The sequence below is a fragment of the Chrysemys picta genome, chromosome 8, assembly GCF_011386835.1.
Source record: "Chrysemys picta bellii isolate R12L10 chromosome 8, ASM1138683v2, whole genome shotgun sequence".
NCBI lineage: Eukaryota > Metazoa > Chordata > Testudines > Emydidae > Chrysemys > Chrysemys picta.
In genome coordinates, this window is record NC_088798.1 from 63,885,923 (window position 1) to 63,902,421 (window position 16,499).

Here is a 16,499-nt window from a genome sequence, read left to right on the forward strand (position 1 = left end):
GTGGACAATACATAAATGTTTGTGGTGTTGTGACCAAAAATTCAAGGGTGTACGTCCCTGGATGGCTACGCTTCAGCTGTCAAGTGGAGTGTATTTGTGGAGAGGAGCCACACCAAGTGGGAGTGACCCAGCCAGAATTCCTCTAAACCACAGTCTTTTTTCATAGGGGTGCAGTCTATACATTTTCCTTCCTCTCACCCCCACCCTGATGCAGGTTTGCTGGCCAGAATAGATGGAGGTGGGGCCATGGGCCTGCTCTCACCCCAGCTGCAAGGGAATGAGGGCATGCACATTGTGACTTCACTTTTCCCTTCCCCCAGCCACAATCTGGCCTTAAATATTTTGCAGACCCAAGCAACCGCCTGATCTGCCTGCATGGCTCAGTCGTCTTGGTTACTATGGTTAGCCAGTCAGAATTAGTGCATTTTTCTTTTTTTATTGAGAGCAAAGGAACGCATTTGAATTTCAATGCTACACAGATGTGGGGAGGGCAGGGCCAGTGCTACCATTTAGGCCAACTAGGCGGTTGCCTAGGGCACCAAGATTTGGGGGCGCCAAAAAGTGCTTTTTTTTTTTCTTTTAACAGCGGCCGCTGCGCTGGGAGGGAGAGGGAGTCTGAGCCGCTGGCAGGCAGCCAAGGGGTTCCCCTGGGTCAGCGCGCCGCCGGCAGCCCAGGGGTTCCTCTGGGTCAGAGCTGCCGCACGGATCCCTGGGCCAGGGGGTGGGGAGCTGCTGCAGGGGGGTGCCTCAGGGCGGGGGGGGGGGCTGTCGCAGGGGGGGGCACCTCAGGGTGGAGGGGGGGCGGGGAGCTGCCGCAGGGCTGGGGGGGGGGCGCAAGGTGGAAGTGCGAAACTTCCTTTCACCGGCCCTGGGGGAGGGAGGGTGTAAAGGTCAATGAAGCTGAGGAATGAGAGTGAGCTGTAACCGTCTGGACTTTACTCTCTCATGTAATCTGTAACCAGACAAACTTCGCCCAAAACCCAGTCGAATCCAAAACAAAAAAGACAGCACATTGAACCAGAAAGGTGAGTTTCTTTACTTAGTGTCCTTATTCCCGACTGCATTTTTCATGCTTTCAACAATCAATCTGCAAAGTTGGCGTGTGTCCAGAACCCCAGGGAGGACTGTGATTGGCAAGTGTGAAAGAAAGGTATGATAGGGAAATGTTATGCCTTTGTTTGAAAACTACTTGTTGCACACATACAGAGCAGCATTTCTGTATTAATTCCATCATGTGCTGAAAGCACACATCCAGAAGCGTACTTTTTGCTATGACTTTGGATAAATGTAAGTAGCTTTTTTTCTTTTTCTTCTTTGTTACAGCTTCTGTTCATAAAAGAGAGACAAGACGGGTGAGGCAGTATCTTTTATTGCAGCAAGTTTTGTACGTGGCAGGGACAAGCTTTCGAGCTTCATGGAGCACTTCTGCAGGGCACTTATGTTCTTAAAATGACATTTACTGATCTAGTTTATAATACATATGTGTGTAGCTAAAGTTGTATACAAAATATGGAGTAAAATAAGTCCCATTTTCAAAAGTGACTCAGACACTTAGGAGCCCAAGTTCCATTGACTTTCAATCAGATTTAGGCTCCTAGGTACCTACATTCATTTTGAAAATGGGACTCAATAAAATTGTTCAAAGTGGCCATGAAACAAGAAGTAATTAAAGTTGTAGGTAGTTTTCCTTTATGTGCTCCTTTTTTTTTTAAATTGCCTTCTAACTTTCTGGATAGAAAAGTAATAAATTTCCTCCTGAATTTTCTCATGATGTCTCCGATTGGGGAATTTGCTTAGCAAGCATCAAATAAATCATTCTACTTCTTATCTCCCTCCAACTGTTGATTGAACTAACCAATTGGTTTGACATCTGGGAAGCTTACAATAGGGTATGAGACTTTGTCTTTTACTGAGCATTTGGAAAGTGCTGGATTACAGATATTTATTTGCTACGTAAGCAAAAATTACCCATTTTAAATGTTTTTGCCCCCACAGGGTCTTTTGCTTATTGCTTTATTGGGTGCCTTAACAGAAACCCAAACAACTGAGAACATGGAAATGTACAGTTTTATTTCATCTTCACTCTGAATTTCCTGGGTTTCTAATGTTTGGGGCTTTTTTGTAATAATGGCAATATTCTTGCCATGTTAATTAACCTTTAAATCACTGATACATTCTCTCATCCTTTGCCGCGGCTTAACAGTTTTATTGCCTGACCTTCACTTAAAGGTCTCTAGGATGGAGCAGTCCAGCACTGGGTCAGTATGGCACTATGTGAGTCCTTACTTTAAAGACACATCCTTAGCCATACTCACGCAGCAGCACAAAGCAGCCTTAAACCTGGCTTAAAGGGTCAGGGGCTGATTCCTCCAGCATTGGGGAACCTCCAGTAGTGCAGGTGGTAGCAGCTCCAGTGCTGTCCCTGGTACCATGGAGCAGAGAGTGTGGCTATGGTAAACAGGAGGGGCTATCCCCTGCCAATCAGTACAGCTCCTTGGGGCTATGAGTAGGCTTTGGGACACTTTATTTAAATAATGGTTTATTGGATATGGGATTTTTTTTTAAATGAACAAATTAAAAAATCCAGCCACATGCTGGGAAGAGGCTTTGGGACTACAAGGCTAATAAATAAGCCAGGCTGTTGCAACCAGGGGCCCTCCACTTCCTGTGCTTTGCACTTTCCTCCACTTCCTTGTACCTGTGTACACCAGCATTCAACTCTCTTAGCCTAAGGCAAGGCATTATGCTGCAGGTACAGCATCAGGGAACCCCACAAAGGCTTGCTGGTGGCCCACCAGGTGAGAAACACTGTGCTATGGGGTGTAGTCCTAGCAAAAAATTAATAACTGGGTTTAATGAGAGCTGCAGTGAACTGCACCTGCTGGAGGAAAAGTGCTCAGCTACTCAAATAACTCCATCCTGCACAAATCGCTGCAGACGCAGTCAATGAAGCTCCAGTAAGAAGCATTATGTTATCAGAAGCTCTCCATTTGCTGACCATACCATGAGGGCAGAGATAAGACGAGTCCCTATGTTTGGATTCAGTCTGCCCAAATGTCAGGGGTTTGGTTTGGCCTGTTATAAAGAGGAGTTACCCACCAAGGTCTGATTCAGATCCAAACTCCAGGCAGATTCAAATGCAGGAGTGCAGTTTATTCCCATCTCAACACAGCAGCACAATTTCTATCATCTTCTGAACCCTGCCTTTTCCAATTAACCCTTTCCCAAGCCACAGTTGTCTTCTCTTGATGTCTTCATGATTTAGTTGTTTACACACACGGCTGATTAAACTTGTTAAACTCGGTCATTAGTAAACCCCAGAATGCCATCTGAGACAATTCTCTCTTGGCACCTTCACAGTAAATTCCAGTTTCTCTCTGGTTATCAAGTGAAAAACTTGAAAGGGCGAAGGAATTCCCTTTCCCTGACCAGGGCCGGCTCCAGGTTTTGGCCGCCCCAAGCAGCCAAAAAAAAAAAAAGCCGAGATCGCGATCGCGATCTGCGGCGGCAATTCGGCAGGAGGTCCTTCACTCCCAGGCAGAGTGAGGGACCGTCCGCTGAATTGCTGCTGAATACCTGGACGTGCCGCCCCTCTCCGGAGCAGCCACCCCAAGCACCTGCTTGACAAGCTGGTGCCTGGAGTTGGCCCTGTCCCTGACTCTGTGAGTACAAATTATTAATGAAACTGTCTCAACAAAGGCAAATGAGAAGGATCAAATGTGAATCCACAGGATGAAAAAGAAATAATCAGAACCCCACATTTTCAGGAACGCTGAGGTCCACAGATCCCATTGGCAATCAGGACACTTCTATGTAGTCACATGTGACCTTTTCAGCCTGTTTCACCTTGATCTTCCAGGTGCCTGATGGAAAGCGGTATTTATACAGTGCCCCATCAGTGTAGAATCTGAGCACCTTGCAATCTTTGATGTATTCATCCTCATAATACCCTGTGAGGTATTGTGTTCTGTTCTCCCCACCGTACAGAGGGGGAACTGACACACAGAGTGACTAAGGGAGGTACCCAAGGTCACACAGGAAGCCTATATTAGAACAGAAACTTGAACCCAGGTCTCCTAAGTCCTAGGCTAGCAACCTAACCACTGAGCTGTTCTTCCTCTCTGCTACTTTTGTCTTTTGCATCTCACTCCTACTATGTTCCCCGTTCTTCTGGACTGAAACGAGGGCAGATGCTTATGTTGTTAACTTGCAGGCCTTTGCATGAGGGTCCCTGAGGAGTCCTCTCTCCTCAGACAGAAAACTGTAAATTGTCCAAGACAAGCCAGTTCTTAAAAACAAGTTTTATGTAAAGAGTTACAAGCATGGGAACAAACAGAGAACAAACAAACAAATTTAAACACTCAACACTGCTCAGGGTTGCCTGGCCCCAAGGCCCCCCAGGATGGCCTACTGCCAGGGGCAGTTACAGGAACCCTTTCATTCTCTTGTAACCAAAGATCCTTTTGTGCCCCACGTTGGTAACCACTGACAGTCTGTCCTTGCTGGCTTCCTGCTGTATGAGTGTGTCTTGTTTTAAGTGGAAAAGATGCCCTGCTATTCCAGTCGGAATCCATTATCCTATTGCCTAATATAGGTGTCCTGGTTAGCTAACGACCTTCTATTGTCAAGGCAGGCAAATGGCATTCCAGGAGATTACAGCCTACTCCACGGTGATAGTTTGAGAGCTAGATGATATCCCAGTTACAGGGCTGGCTGCCGCTCTTTCACCTTTCTGGTCTCTCCGAGTGCGTCCCCTCAGGCACCAGGCTTCCTGCATTCACCACTCCTGGGGTGGAATCAGCCGTTTCACCCACTCTTGAGACTGGGCGCTGGGCTACAGCACCCTTTGTGACAACCACGTTTACCCAACAGGACCGACTAGGTTCAGCACCTGGGGTCCTTCCCTTTGGGAATCTGTGACCATGGTGCGTACAGTCAGAGTGTCGGCTTCACCCAAAGCATTGTCTGTTTTGGAGCAGGAATAAAGCCCCGAGAGAAAAAGGATTGAAAACAGCCTACACACATCCATCTTGGCAGTCGATCCTACCCACGTGGTGGATGGTAACTAGGGTTACCATATGTCCGGCTTTTCCCGGACATGTCCGGCTTTTTGGTCCTCAAATTCCCGTCTGGGAGGAATTTCCAAAAAGCGGGACATGTCCAGGAAAATAGGGAGGCATGGTAAGGGGACCGCCTCCTCCGTGGGCTCCAACTTTCCCGGCTCCCACCGCTCTCCCCAGCGCAGCAGCAGCCAGAGCCCAGGAGGAGGCGGCTGCGAGCTCAGATGCCGCCGCCGGCCGGCTCCGCTCAGCCGGAACGGGGGCCCGAGCCGAGCCGGGCCGGAGCCGCTGGGACTGGGGCTGGGGGTGCTTGGTCGCCGCCCAGGGCCGGGGCCAGGCCGGAGCCACCCAGCCGGGGCTGGGGCCGGTGCCCTGGGGCCCGAGCCAAGCTGGAGTCACTAGGGCCGGGGCCGGGGGTGCTCGGCCAGGGCCGGGGCCGGGGGTGCTCGGCCAGGGCCGGGGCCGGCCCCCAGGGCCCGAGCCGAGCCGGGCCGGAGACGCTGGGGCCAGAGCCTCTTGGCCGGCCGCCGGAGGGAGTGGGAGCGAGGACTCAGATCCTTTCGCTAGCCCATTTCACCGGGGTAGTGCAGAAACCAGGAAAGTTCCCCACAATAGCGGGACCATTCCCACGGTTACACTAGGCAGGCTTCACTTCCTCAGGCACCCCTCAGTGGGTAACTGGCTCTCAGCCGGATTCTCCCAAACAACTACTGCTCCACCTCTGGAGAGAAAGTTCCTTTGGTCTTCTGTACTCGTGACCCCTTTCCTTTCATGGTCCCAACCAGTACTATAGGTTGCCAGGAGGCAGAATCTTCAAAGCTAATAGTTTGGGCATTGATTCTGAATTGTTTGCTGAGGGGTGGCTTATCCTGAGCCATTCTTGCTCTTTCTGCTTGTCTTTTCTAACAGGCCCCTATTAGACTAGCCCACTATTGTCCTACAGTGACCCTCCAAATAACCAGGTCAACCTACAACATTCATAAACTATTGCAGAACAGTTACAAACTGTCACTGGATCTTAATGGCCATGTCTCACCCCAATGGTTACTTCATCCCCCGAGATGGTGGCTGGGTCTGAAAGAGCCTGGGAAGGGTTTCCTCCACAAAAGAGCTTCCACCCCTTTGCCTTTCGCACAAGTCCTCAAACATAATTTTAGCAATTGGCCATATGGGGCGAAATTCTGGCCCCATTGAAATCAATGGGAGTTTTGCTTTTGACTGCAGTGGGACCAGGATTTCATCCATAAATCTTAGTTTGCTGTTGAGCCCACTTAACTGATTCAAGAGGCTGACTTCAGGCAAGCCAGACTTGAACATTTTGGCGAGGGTTTAAAAGACACCAGTGCCTGGTGCTGCTGAAAAGCAGGGATGTTAAGATAACCACAGTTGTTGGTCACAGATGGGCATTGCCCTTAATCCTAAAGACATTCTCCCTGCCAGGGCCGGCCTTAGGGGTGGGCCACCTGGGCCCACGGCGCCGTGGTCAGGGGGATGCCATGCAGCAGTACAGAGGCACACACTGCTGGCTGGCAGGGGAGTGCCACAAACTCGCGAAGGCGACGCATGTGGGGGGTGCCCAGATTTCTCCCTGCTTCCGCCCCGCGGAATGGGGAGGGGGGACAAGTGGTGACACAGATACTGCTCTCTCCACTCCACAGATTGCTCCATGCCCCTCCCTAGGGGTCTGTGAAGATGGGGAGAGTGAAGAGCAACATCAAGCACTCCATGCATCCAGGTCACTTCCCCACCTGGAATGTGCTGTGAAGCGAGCATCGGGAGCTGCTGCCCTCCCCTTAGGCAGCCCCGATGGGGAAAGTAGCCTGTATTCAGAGAGCCCTGACACTGCTCCTCGCTCACAGCCCCTTAAGGGGACACAGAGGAGCAGCATTTGAGGGGGGAGCGAGCAGCAATGCCAGCCGCTCTGTGCATCCAGGTCGGTTTCCCCACATGGGTGCAGGGGTTAGGGGCACGGTGGGGGGGGGGAGCGAAGGGGTTAGGGGTACAGAAGGAACAGTGCAGCACAAAGTAAGGGTGGCAGTACACCATATACCATGCCACCCTTATTTCTCCGCTGCTGCTGACAGTGTCACTGCCTTCAGAGCTAGGCGCCCAGCCAGCAGCCACCACTCTTCAGCCGCCCAGCCAGTTCTTAATTTATGCAGGGGCTTGCTGGGGCTGAGTCCCGGCACCTCTTTCAATACAAATAAAGCACTAAGGGAGGCAGTGGGGGCTTGGGGCGTGGGGAGCCTGTGAGGGTCCGGGGGGTGAGGAGCCCACAAGGGCATGGGGCAATGGGGCGAAGCCCCATGCCCATGGGGGCCAGGAACACCAAAATACAAGTTCACCCAGGGTGCCATTTTCCCTAAGGCCGGCCCTACTTCCTGCCCTGAAAAATCCCTGTTATTGCAGCAGCCCAGCAATACAAATTTTAACATACGTATTAATCTTTGTCCTTTACTGGGCTGCAGAAATTCCAACTACTTCATCATTTATTTCCCTGCCATACTCCAGCTTAAGCTCTTACAGTGCGAGGCATTGAAGGAGTTCCAGAGAGCAACTGTGACACCAACTTGACTCTCTCCTGATACTGGAAAGCATGGTCCAGAGGGTGGCAATCATTGGAGCTGGGGCCAGTGGACTGGCCTCCATCAAGTGCTGTCTGGATGAGGGGCTGGAGCCCACCTGCTTTGAGCAAAGTCATGACGTCGGAGGCCTCTGGAGGTTCACAGTGAGTAGGATTTCCTTATCCAGTGACTTTTAACAAGGTGTTTATTTTGGACCAGGCTATGTGTTGCTATGAATATTACCATAGTTTACATTCGCAGCCAAGGAAGAGACTGTACCCATGGCCCTAGGCACATTTTCAGACTAGACTTGGGCTTTCCTTTCTGACTGCACAGGGATAAGGAGATGGAACGACACGAGCCATAGTCTCTGGCATACACGTATCTATTCTTCCCCAGTAAAGTCAGTACTTACATTGAAGCAGTGTGCCAGAGTCTGGAAATCAGGTGTATCCAGTCCCTCAATAACACCATTATAGAGACAGGAATATGAGGAGATTGAGGGCTTGTCTACATGGGGAAATTGACAAGAGTAGCTACTGCAGAAAAAATACATTCTGGAATCGCTTCCCATGTGGACACACTTACTCTGGAATAAGCATGTCTGGTTTGTTTTTGTTGTTGTGTTGTTTTTTTTCCTGTGTTATCTGAATCCCCTTTGGAAGTGGATTAAGCTAAACCAGGAAAGGCACTCTTCTTCCAAAATAAGGCCTGGTCTACACTACGGGTTTAGGTCGACTTTAGCGGCGTTAAACCGAATTAAGCCTGGACACGTCCACACAACGAAGCCCTTTCTTTCGACTTAAAGGGTCCTTTAAACCGGTTTCTTTACACCACCTCTGACGAGGGGATTAGCGATAAAACCGGTCTTTGCGGGTCGGAATTGGGGTAGTGTGGACGGAATTCGACGTTATTGGCCTCCGGGAGCTATCCCACAGTGCTTCATTGTGACCGCTCTGGACAGCACTCTCAACTCAGATGCACTGACCAGGTAGACAGGAAAAGACCCGCGAAGGTTTGAATTTCATTTCCTGTTTGCCCAGCGTGGAGAGCACAGGTGACCCCGCAGAGCTCATCAGCACAGGTAACCGTGATGGAGTCCTCCCAGGATCGCAAAAGAGCTCCAGCATGGACCGAACGGGAGGTACGAGATCTGCTCGCCATATGGGGAGATGAAGCAGTGATAGCTGAACTCCGTAGCAGTAAAAGAAATGGAAAAGTATTAGAAAAGATCTCCAAGGCCATGAAGGACCGAGGCCATAACAGGGACACACAGCAGTGCCGCGTGAAAATTAAGGAGCTACGGCAAGCTTACCACAAAGCCAGAGAAGCAAACGGAAGGTCCGGGGCAGAGCCGCAAACTTGCCGCTACTACGCGGAGCTGCATGCGATCCTAGGGGGTGCAGCCACCACTACCCCAACCGTGTGCTATGACTCTCTCACTGGAGAAACACACAGGGAAGACGGTTCGGGGAACGAGGAAGATGACGATGGAGGTACTGTAGGTAGCTCACAGCAGCAAGGAAGCGGAGAAACCGGTTTCCCCAACAGCCAGGATATGTTTGTGACCCTGGACCTGGAACCAGTAACCCCCGAACTCACCCAAGACCCTCAGGGCACACAGGAGACCTCTGGTGAGTGTAACTTTGTAACTATTTGTAAACATTACAAAAAAAAAAGCAAGCGTGTTTAATGATTACTTTGCCCTGGCAATCGCGGCCAGTACATCTACTGGAAAAGTCTGTTAACGTGTATGGGGATGGAGCGGAAATCCTCCAGGGACATCTCCAGAAAGCTCTCCTGGTTGAAATGGGGTGATTTTATTAAGGGGACATTCAGAGGCGCCCGTTCCTGCTCTTCTGACCAGAAATGTTCCCCGCTGTTAACCACGCGGTGGGGGGAGGGGTGAAGTGATCATCCCAGAGAATCGTGTGTGTGTGTGGGGGGGGGGGGTTTACTTGTGTTTGTGCCGCATGTTAACCGGGAAACCGCAGCCACTCCTTTTACATTGAAACCCCATTTTAAATGGACAACCCAATTCATCCTTGATATGGGAAATGCGCTGCTGTTTGCAACCTTTCCCGCATGTTAAGAAGGTTAAAAAAGCCAAAACACTGTGGCCTACGATGGCTGCCTGCAAGCCGAAATATGCGACCTTGTAATGAAAGAGTGTACCCATTGTTCTCTAAAATGTGTCTTTTTTAACCACCTCTCCCTTCTCCTCCACCAGCTGCAAATGTTTCTCCTTCGCAGAGGCTCGTGAACATTAGAAAGAGAAAACGTAGGACGAGGGACGAGATGTTCACGGAGCTGCAGATGTCCGCCCAGGCTGATAGAGCACAGCAGAATGCGTGGAGGCAGTCAATGACGGAGATGAGAAAAGCCCAATATGAACGAGAGGAGAGGTGGCGGGCTGAATCGCGGGAAGAACAGAGCAAGTGGCGGGCTGAAGACGATAGGTGGCGTCAGCTTGCAGACAGACGGCAAGAGGCAATGCTCCGTCTGCTGGAGCATCAAACTGATATGCTCGAGCGTATGGTTGAGTTGCAGGAAAGGCAGCAGGAGCAGAGACCGCCGCTACAGCCCCTGTGTAACCAACAGCCCTCCTCCCCAAGTTCCATAGCCTCCTCACCCAGACGCCCAAGAACACGGTGGGGGGGCCTCCGTCCACCCAGTCACTCCACCCCAGATGATCGCCCAAGCATCAGAAGGCTGGCCTTCAATAAGAGTTAAAGTTTTAAAATGCAGTGTGTCCTTTTCCATCCCTCCTCCCCCACCCATCCCAGGCTACCTTGGCAATTATCCCCCTACCTCTGTAAGGAACTAATAAAGAATGCATGAATGTTAAAAAACAATGACTTTATTGCCTCTGCAAGCGGGAGGGGAGGGTGGGGTGGGGTGGTTGGTTTACAGGGAAGTAGAGTGAACCGGGTCGGTGGGGGGGGTTTGGAGGGTTCATCAAGGAGAAACAAACAGAAGTTTCACACAGTAGCCTGGCCAGTCACAAAACTCGTTTTCAAAGCTTCTCTAATGCGCACCGCGCCCTGCTGTGCTCCTCTAACCGCCCTGGTGTCTGGCTGCGCGTAATCAGCGGCCAGGCGAGTTGCCTCAACCTCCCACCCCGCCATAAAGGTCTCCCCCTTACTCTCACAGATATTGTGGAGCGCACAGCAAGTAGCAATAACAATGGGGATATTCTTTTCGCTGAGGTCTGAGCGAGTCAGTAAGCTGCGCCAGCGCGCTTTTAAACGTCCAAATGCACATTCCACCACCATTCGGCACTTGCTCAGCCTGTAGTTGAACAGGTCCTGACTCCTGTCCAGGCTGCCTGTGTACGGCTTCATGAGCCATGGCATTAAGGGGTAGGCTGGGTCCCCAAGGATCACGATAGGCATTTCAACATCCCCAATGGTCACTTTCTGGTCCGGGAAGAAAGTCCCTTCCTCCAGCTTTCGAAACAGAGCAGAGTTCCTGAAGACGCGAGCATCATGTACCTTTCCCGGCCATCCCACGTTGATGTTGGTGAAACGTCCCTTGTGATCCACCAGGGCTTGCAGCAGCATTGAAAAGTACCCCTTGCGGTTTATGTAGTCGGTGGCTTGGTGCTCCGGTGACAAGATAGGGATATGGGTTCCGTCTATGGCCCCGCCACAGTTTGGGAATCCCATTTCAGCAAAACCATCCACTATTGACTGCACGTTGCCCAGAGTCACTACCCTTGCTATCACCAGGTCTTTCATTGCCCTGGCAAATTGGATCACAGCAGCCCCCACTGTAGATTTGCCCACTCCAAATTGATTCCCGACTGACCGGTAGCTGTCTGGCGTTGCAAGCTTCCACAGGGCTATCGCCACTCGCTTCTCAACTGTGAGGGCTGCTCTCATCTTGGTATCCTGGCGTTTCAGGGCAGGGGACAGCAAGTCACAAAGTTCCATGAAAGTGCCCTTACGCATGCGAAAGTTTCGCAGCCACTGGGAATCGTCCCATACCTGCAGCACGATGCGGTCCCACCAGTCTGTGCTTGTTTCCCGGGCCCAGAATCGGCGTTCCACGGCATCAACCTGCCCCAGTGACACCATGATTTCCACATTGCTGGTGCCTGTGCCTTGTGAGAGGTCTATGTCCATGTCAATTTCCTCATCACTCTCGTCGCCGCGCTGCAATCGCCTCCTCGCCTGGTCCGGGTTTCGCCTTGGCATGTCCTGGCTCTGCATATACTCCAGGACAATGCGCGTGGTGTTCATAGTGCTCATAATTGCCGCGGTGATCTGAGCGGGCTCCATGATCCCAGTGCTAGCTATGGCGCCTGGTCAGAAAAAAGGCGCGAAAGTAGTATCTGATGGACCAGGAGAAGGAGGGAGGGCGGGAGGGAGGGAGGGCCGAGTGACGACATGGCGTACAGGTACAGGAACAGGGAGAAACACAAACAACTGTCACACAGAATGGTCCCCCCAAAGATTAAAATGAAAACCCTGGGCTTAGCAGGCCATTGATTTCACGGAGGAAGGGGAAGCATATGAATACAGAACAAATCTATTTTTTACATCTTAAGGTGGCAGCCGACGGTGCAGCATGAGTGACAGCCATACCAGTACGACGATGACGGTTACCAATCATAAAATACCATCATCTGCCAAAAGGCAAGGGGCTGCTGCTGTGTAGCAATGCAGCCCCACGTCTGCCAGCCCCACGTCCGCCAGCACCCAGCATCGCCCTCGGCCTCTTCTGGGTGCTTAGCAGACAATACTGGGCAATTGGCAGAAAATAGTATATTACGACTGGTAGCCATCATCATCGAAACAGTAGCATGTCTGCCCAGGTGGCCATGATTGACAGCCACACCAATACGATGACGACGGATACCAGTCATAATATACCATCGCCTGGCAAGGGGCTGGTGCAATGCAGCCCTACGGCTGCCAGCCCCATGGCTATCACTCATGCTACACCGTCTACCGCCAAAAGGCAGTTAGCAGCTGCTGCTGTGTAGCAATGCAGTCCCACGTCTGCCAGCACCCAGAGGACATATGGTGACGGTGAGCTCAGCTGAGCTGAGCGGGCTCCATGCTTGCCGTGATATGTTGTCTGCACAGGTAACCCAGGTAAAAAGGCGCGAATCTATTGTCTGCGTTGCTGTGACGAGGGGGGAGGGGCCTGACGACATGTACCCAGAACCGCCCGCGACACTGTTTTGCATCATCCGGGCATTGGAATCTCAACCCAGAATTCAAAGAAAAGGCGCGAACCGCTTCTCGGCTCTCTGAGCTGTGGCGCAAACGTAGTATCTGACGGACTAGGGGAAGGAGGGAGGGGGGCCGAGTGACGACATGGCGTACAGGCACAGGGAATTAAAATCAAGAACGGTGGCTGTGCATCAGGGAGAAACACAAACAACTGTCACACAGAATGTTCCCCCCAAAGATTAAACTGAAAACCCTGGGCTTAGCAGGCCGTTGATTTGACGGAGGGAGGGGGAAGCAAATGAATACAGAGCAAATCTATTTTTTACATCTTAAGACGACGGTGCAGCGTGACTGATAGCCCTCGGCATCTTTCTGGGTGCTTGGCAGCAAATACGGGGCGGTGTATGACGATGGTCTTCAGGCCTATTGCACAATCGGCTGCTCGGGGAAGACTCTGCTAATGTGCGATGACCCGACTTGTAATAGGACGGCTAATAGTCGTAATACACCATTTACTGCCAAAAGGCAAGCCCCACGGCTGCCAGCACCCAGATCGCCGATGAAGGCTACCAGTCTACTGCACCGTCTACCGCCAAAAGGCAGTTAGCAGCTGCTGCTGTGCAGCAATGCAGTCCCACGTCTGCCGACACCCAGAGGACATATGGTGACGGTGAGCTCAGCTGAGCGGGCTCCATGTTGTCTGCACAGGTAACTCAGGTAACCCAGGTAAAGAGGCGCGAATCTATTGTCTGCCGTTGCTGTGACGGGGGAGGGAGGGGCCTGACGACATGTACCCAGAACCGCCCGCGACACTGTTTTGCATCATCCGGGCATTGGGATCTCAACCCAGAATTCAAAGGGGCGGCGGAGACTGCGGGAACTGTGGGATAGCTGTGGGATAGCTACCCATAGTGCAATGCTCTGGAAGTCGACGCTAGCCTTGTACTGTGGACGCGGTCCGCCGACTAGAGCACCTAGAGCATTTTATTGTGTGGACACACACAATCGGCTGTATACAACCGATTTCAATAAAACCGGCTTCTATAAATTCGAACTAATTTCGTAGTGTAGACGTACCCTAAGAGTGTCCACATAGAGAGTTATTCCAGAACAGCTATAGCCCTTTAAATTTACCTTATTCTGGAATAACTTCCCAGTGTAGACAAGTCCTGAGATGGTGGCGTGGAACCCATGTGTCTGTTCTGTGTACCAGTGGGCTGTTTAACTCTGCTCTGATGAACCAAGTCAAGTAAATCCCTCTTGGTCAGTCATTTTTTGAAAACATGGTTCCATATTTTGCATTTGACACAGGAAGCTGGGAGGATCAGTGTCTACAGATCGGTGATAACCAACACCTCCAAGGAGATGATGTGTTTCAGCGACTTCCCCTTCCCAGAGGATTTCCCCAACTACATGAACCACTCCAGACTCCTGGAGTATTTCAGAATGTACGCCGAGCGCTTCAGCCTTCTCAGATACATACGCTTCAAGGTAAGAAGGGAGTCAAAGGTTTGTGTGTGTGCAGCGCTGCAGTTGACACGCCAGGCCTTCAGGTCTGGCCAAGGTACGTTTGGTACAGGACCCCAATTGGTGTGGGGACAAAGACGGCTTAACATTTAATGTCACCTTTGTGCTCTCCCAATCCTGGAGTTAGCCAGGCTGGCAGTCTGACCCCCACTGCTACTGAAAGGAGACTCAAGGCTGCCCTAATATATGGTGGCTGGTGACAGGTCACACCACTCAGCTACCCTTTTCAGCTACTTAGCATTACTGTCTTGGTGCAAAGAGGCTGGAGCAGGGGTCTTGCATACTTAGGGTAGGTCCACACTACCCGCCCGATTCGGTGGGTAGAGATCGATCTTCTGGGATCGATTTATTGCGTCTCATCTGGACGCGATAAATCGATCCCAGAAGCATTCCCCGTCGACTGCGGAACTCCTGCTCGCAGAGAGGAGGAAGCGCTGTTGATGGGGTAGCTTGCCTGCACCGTGTGGACCCGCAGTAAGTAAACTTAGTTCAATCTAGGAAACGTCGACTTCAGCTACGCTATTCTCGTAGCTGAAGTTGCGTTTCCTAGATCGATCCCCCACCCCAGTGTGGACCAGCCCTTACAGAAGAAAGAAATGTCTGTATCTCCAGGCTTACCCAAGCACTGAGGCCCAGATCCTCAAAGCTCTGTAGATGCCTAACTCCCAGTGGAGTTCATAACTCCCAGTGGGATTTAGGAACCGAAGTATCTTCGGGGATCTGGGTCTAACCGTTCACACACGGAACCGATTTACTGAAAAGAACAATCCATAATGATGTTTTGATTTTCATGTGGTTTCCTGTAAGACCACAGTTCACAGTGTAAGGAAACGCCCAGATTTCTCCACCACTGGCCAGTGGGATGTTTTCACTGAGACTGATGGGACGGTTGAGTCGGCCGTTTTTGACGCTGTTATGGTTTGCAGTGGCCATTATGCAGAGCCCCATTTACCACTGGATTCTTTCCCTGGTAAGTCCTGCATTTACGGCTGAACGTATTACAGAAAGCCGCACTAATATATAAGAAAAACAATGAGGAGTCCGGTGGCACCTTAAAGACTAACAAATTTATTTGGGCATAGGCTTTCGTGGGTAAAAAAACCCACTTCCATCTGAAGAAGTGGGGTTTTTTACCCACGAAAGCCTATGCCCAAATAAATCTGTTAGTCTTTAAGGTGCCACCGGACTCCTCGTTTTTGTGGATATAGACTAACACGGCTACCCCTCTGCTACTAATATGTAAGCTAAGACAATTCATTGTTATTATTTGTATATATTCCATGATCTCTGCAAACCCCCAGGCCTGAGTTGAACCTACTCCACACTAGAGGAGCATGAGGAAAATGAAACATTGATGTCAACGTATTAGCAACTCCAGATTTAAAAAGGTGGCGTTGTCTTGGCATAGGCATAAAAACCAATGGGCCCAGAGGATAGGATATTGGATCCTCTCAGAGTACTCAGGGCTCCACACATCACCCAGTGAGTCAAGACTCCTATTGATCTGAAGTGCACTTGAATCTGATACTTAAGGAAAAATGGTTGGACACGAAGTAGGAAGACTAAAGTAATTCAACAGGGATTAAGGGTCAAAAAGAATGCTGTCCAGACAGAACTGTCTCAATGGAACAAGCACATTTATCTAATGGCAGGAGATGCTCCCTGCTTTTTTTCACAGGTATAGAAAATCGCTTTAGAGGCCAGTACCTCCACAGCTGGGAATACAAAGACTCTGCCAGGTTCCAAGGGAAGAGAGTCCTTGTGCTCGGTGTTGGGAATTCTGGAGGAGATATTGCCGTGGAGATCAGTCGGGTGGCTGCTCAGGTACAGCTCTGGGATGGTATAGAGATTTGGAGTCTGAGTTTCTCATGCACACACAGCGTCACCTTGGGGTGGCTATAATAATAGTCCAACGGACCACAAGCAAAGGCAGATCAAATCCTGGGGAGCACCAGCCATGCTGATCGTGGTTTCTCTCTCAACACTATAACTACAATATCTACTGTTACTACTTATATAGTGAATTGCCCCAAGTACACATGCCACCCTTTTGAAAGCAGAACGTATGCAATTGGCAAAGAATTCTAAGTAGATCAGAGGTTCCTGGACAGAAAGCACCTGGTGACCACCAACCATCCCCTCCCTGCTAGTTTTCTTCCTTTAAT

At 50.7% G+C, this 16,499-nt stretch overlaps 2 protein-coding genes across 8 annotated transcripts in view; both read left to right on the forward strand.

Annotated features, from left to right (window-relative positions):
- The first annotated feature begins 883 nt into the window (after positions 1–883).
- The window catches only part of LOC101947136 (dimethylaniline monooxygenase [N-oxide-forming] 4), a 29,841-nt gene continuing 14,225 nt past the window's right edge, over positions 884–16,499 (forward strand). For 3 of the 7 annotated variants that reach the window (XM_005302811.5, XM_005302813.5, XM_065554661.1), the window contains exons 1-5: positions 884–1,025; positions 7,572–7,788; positions 14,119–14,298; positions 15,142–15,304; positions 16,013–16,158. In XM_005302811.5, coding sequence (XP_005302868.2) covers positions 7,657–7,788; positions 14,119–14,298; positions 15,142–15,304; positions 16,013–16,158 — 621 coding nt within the window. In that variant the 5' untranslated portion in view covers positions 884–1,025; positions 7,572–7,656. Of the gene's footprint in view, positions 1,288–1,323; positions 1,353–7,571; positions 7,789–14,118; positions 14,299–15,141; positions 15,305–16,012; positions 16,159–16,499 lie in introns of all 7 variants that reach the window. The other 4 variants (XM_005302812.5, XM_065554660.1, XM_042857969.2 and 1 more) reach the window with 3 other exon arrangements.
- Positions 8,685–10,476, forward strand: LOC135973102 (uncharacterized). Its single transcript, XM_065554662.1, has 2 exons — positions 8,685–9,258; positions 9,855–10,476. The coding sequence occupies exons 1-2, from the start codon at positions 8,718–8,720 to the stop codon at positions 10,355–10,357; spliced, it is 1,044 nt and encodes a 347-aa protein (XP_065410734.1). The 5' UTR covers positions 8,685–8,717; the 3' UTR covers positions 10,358–10,476.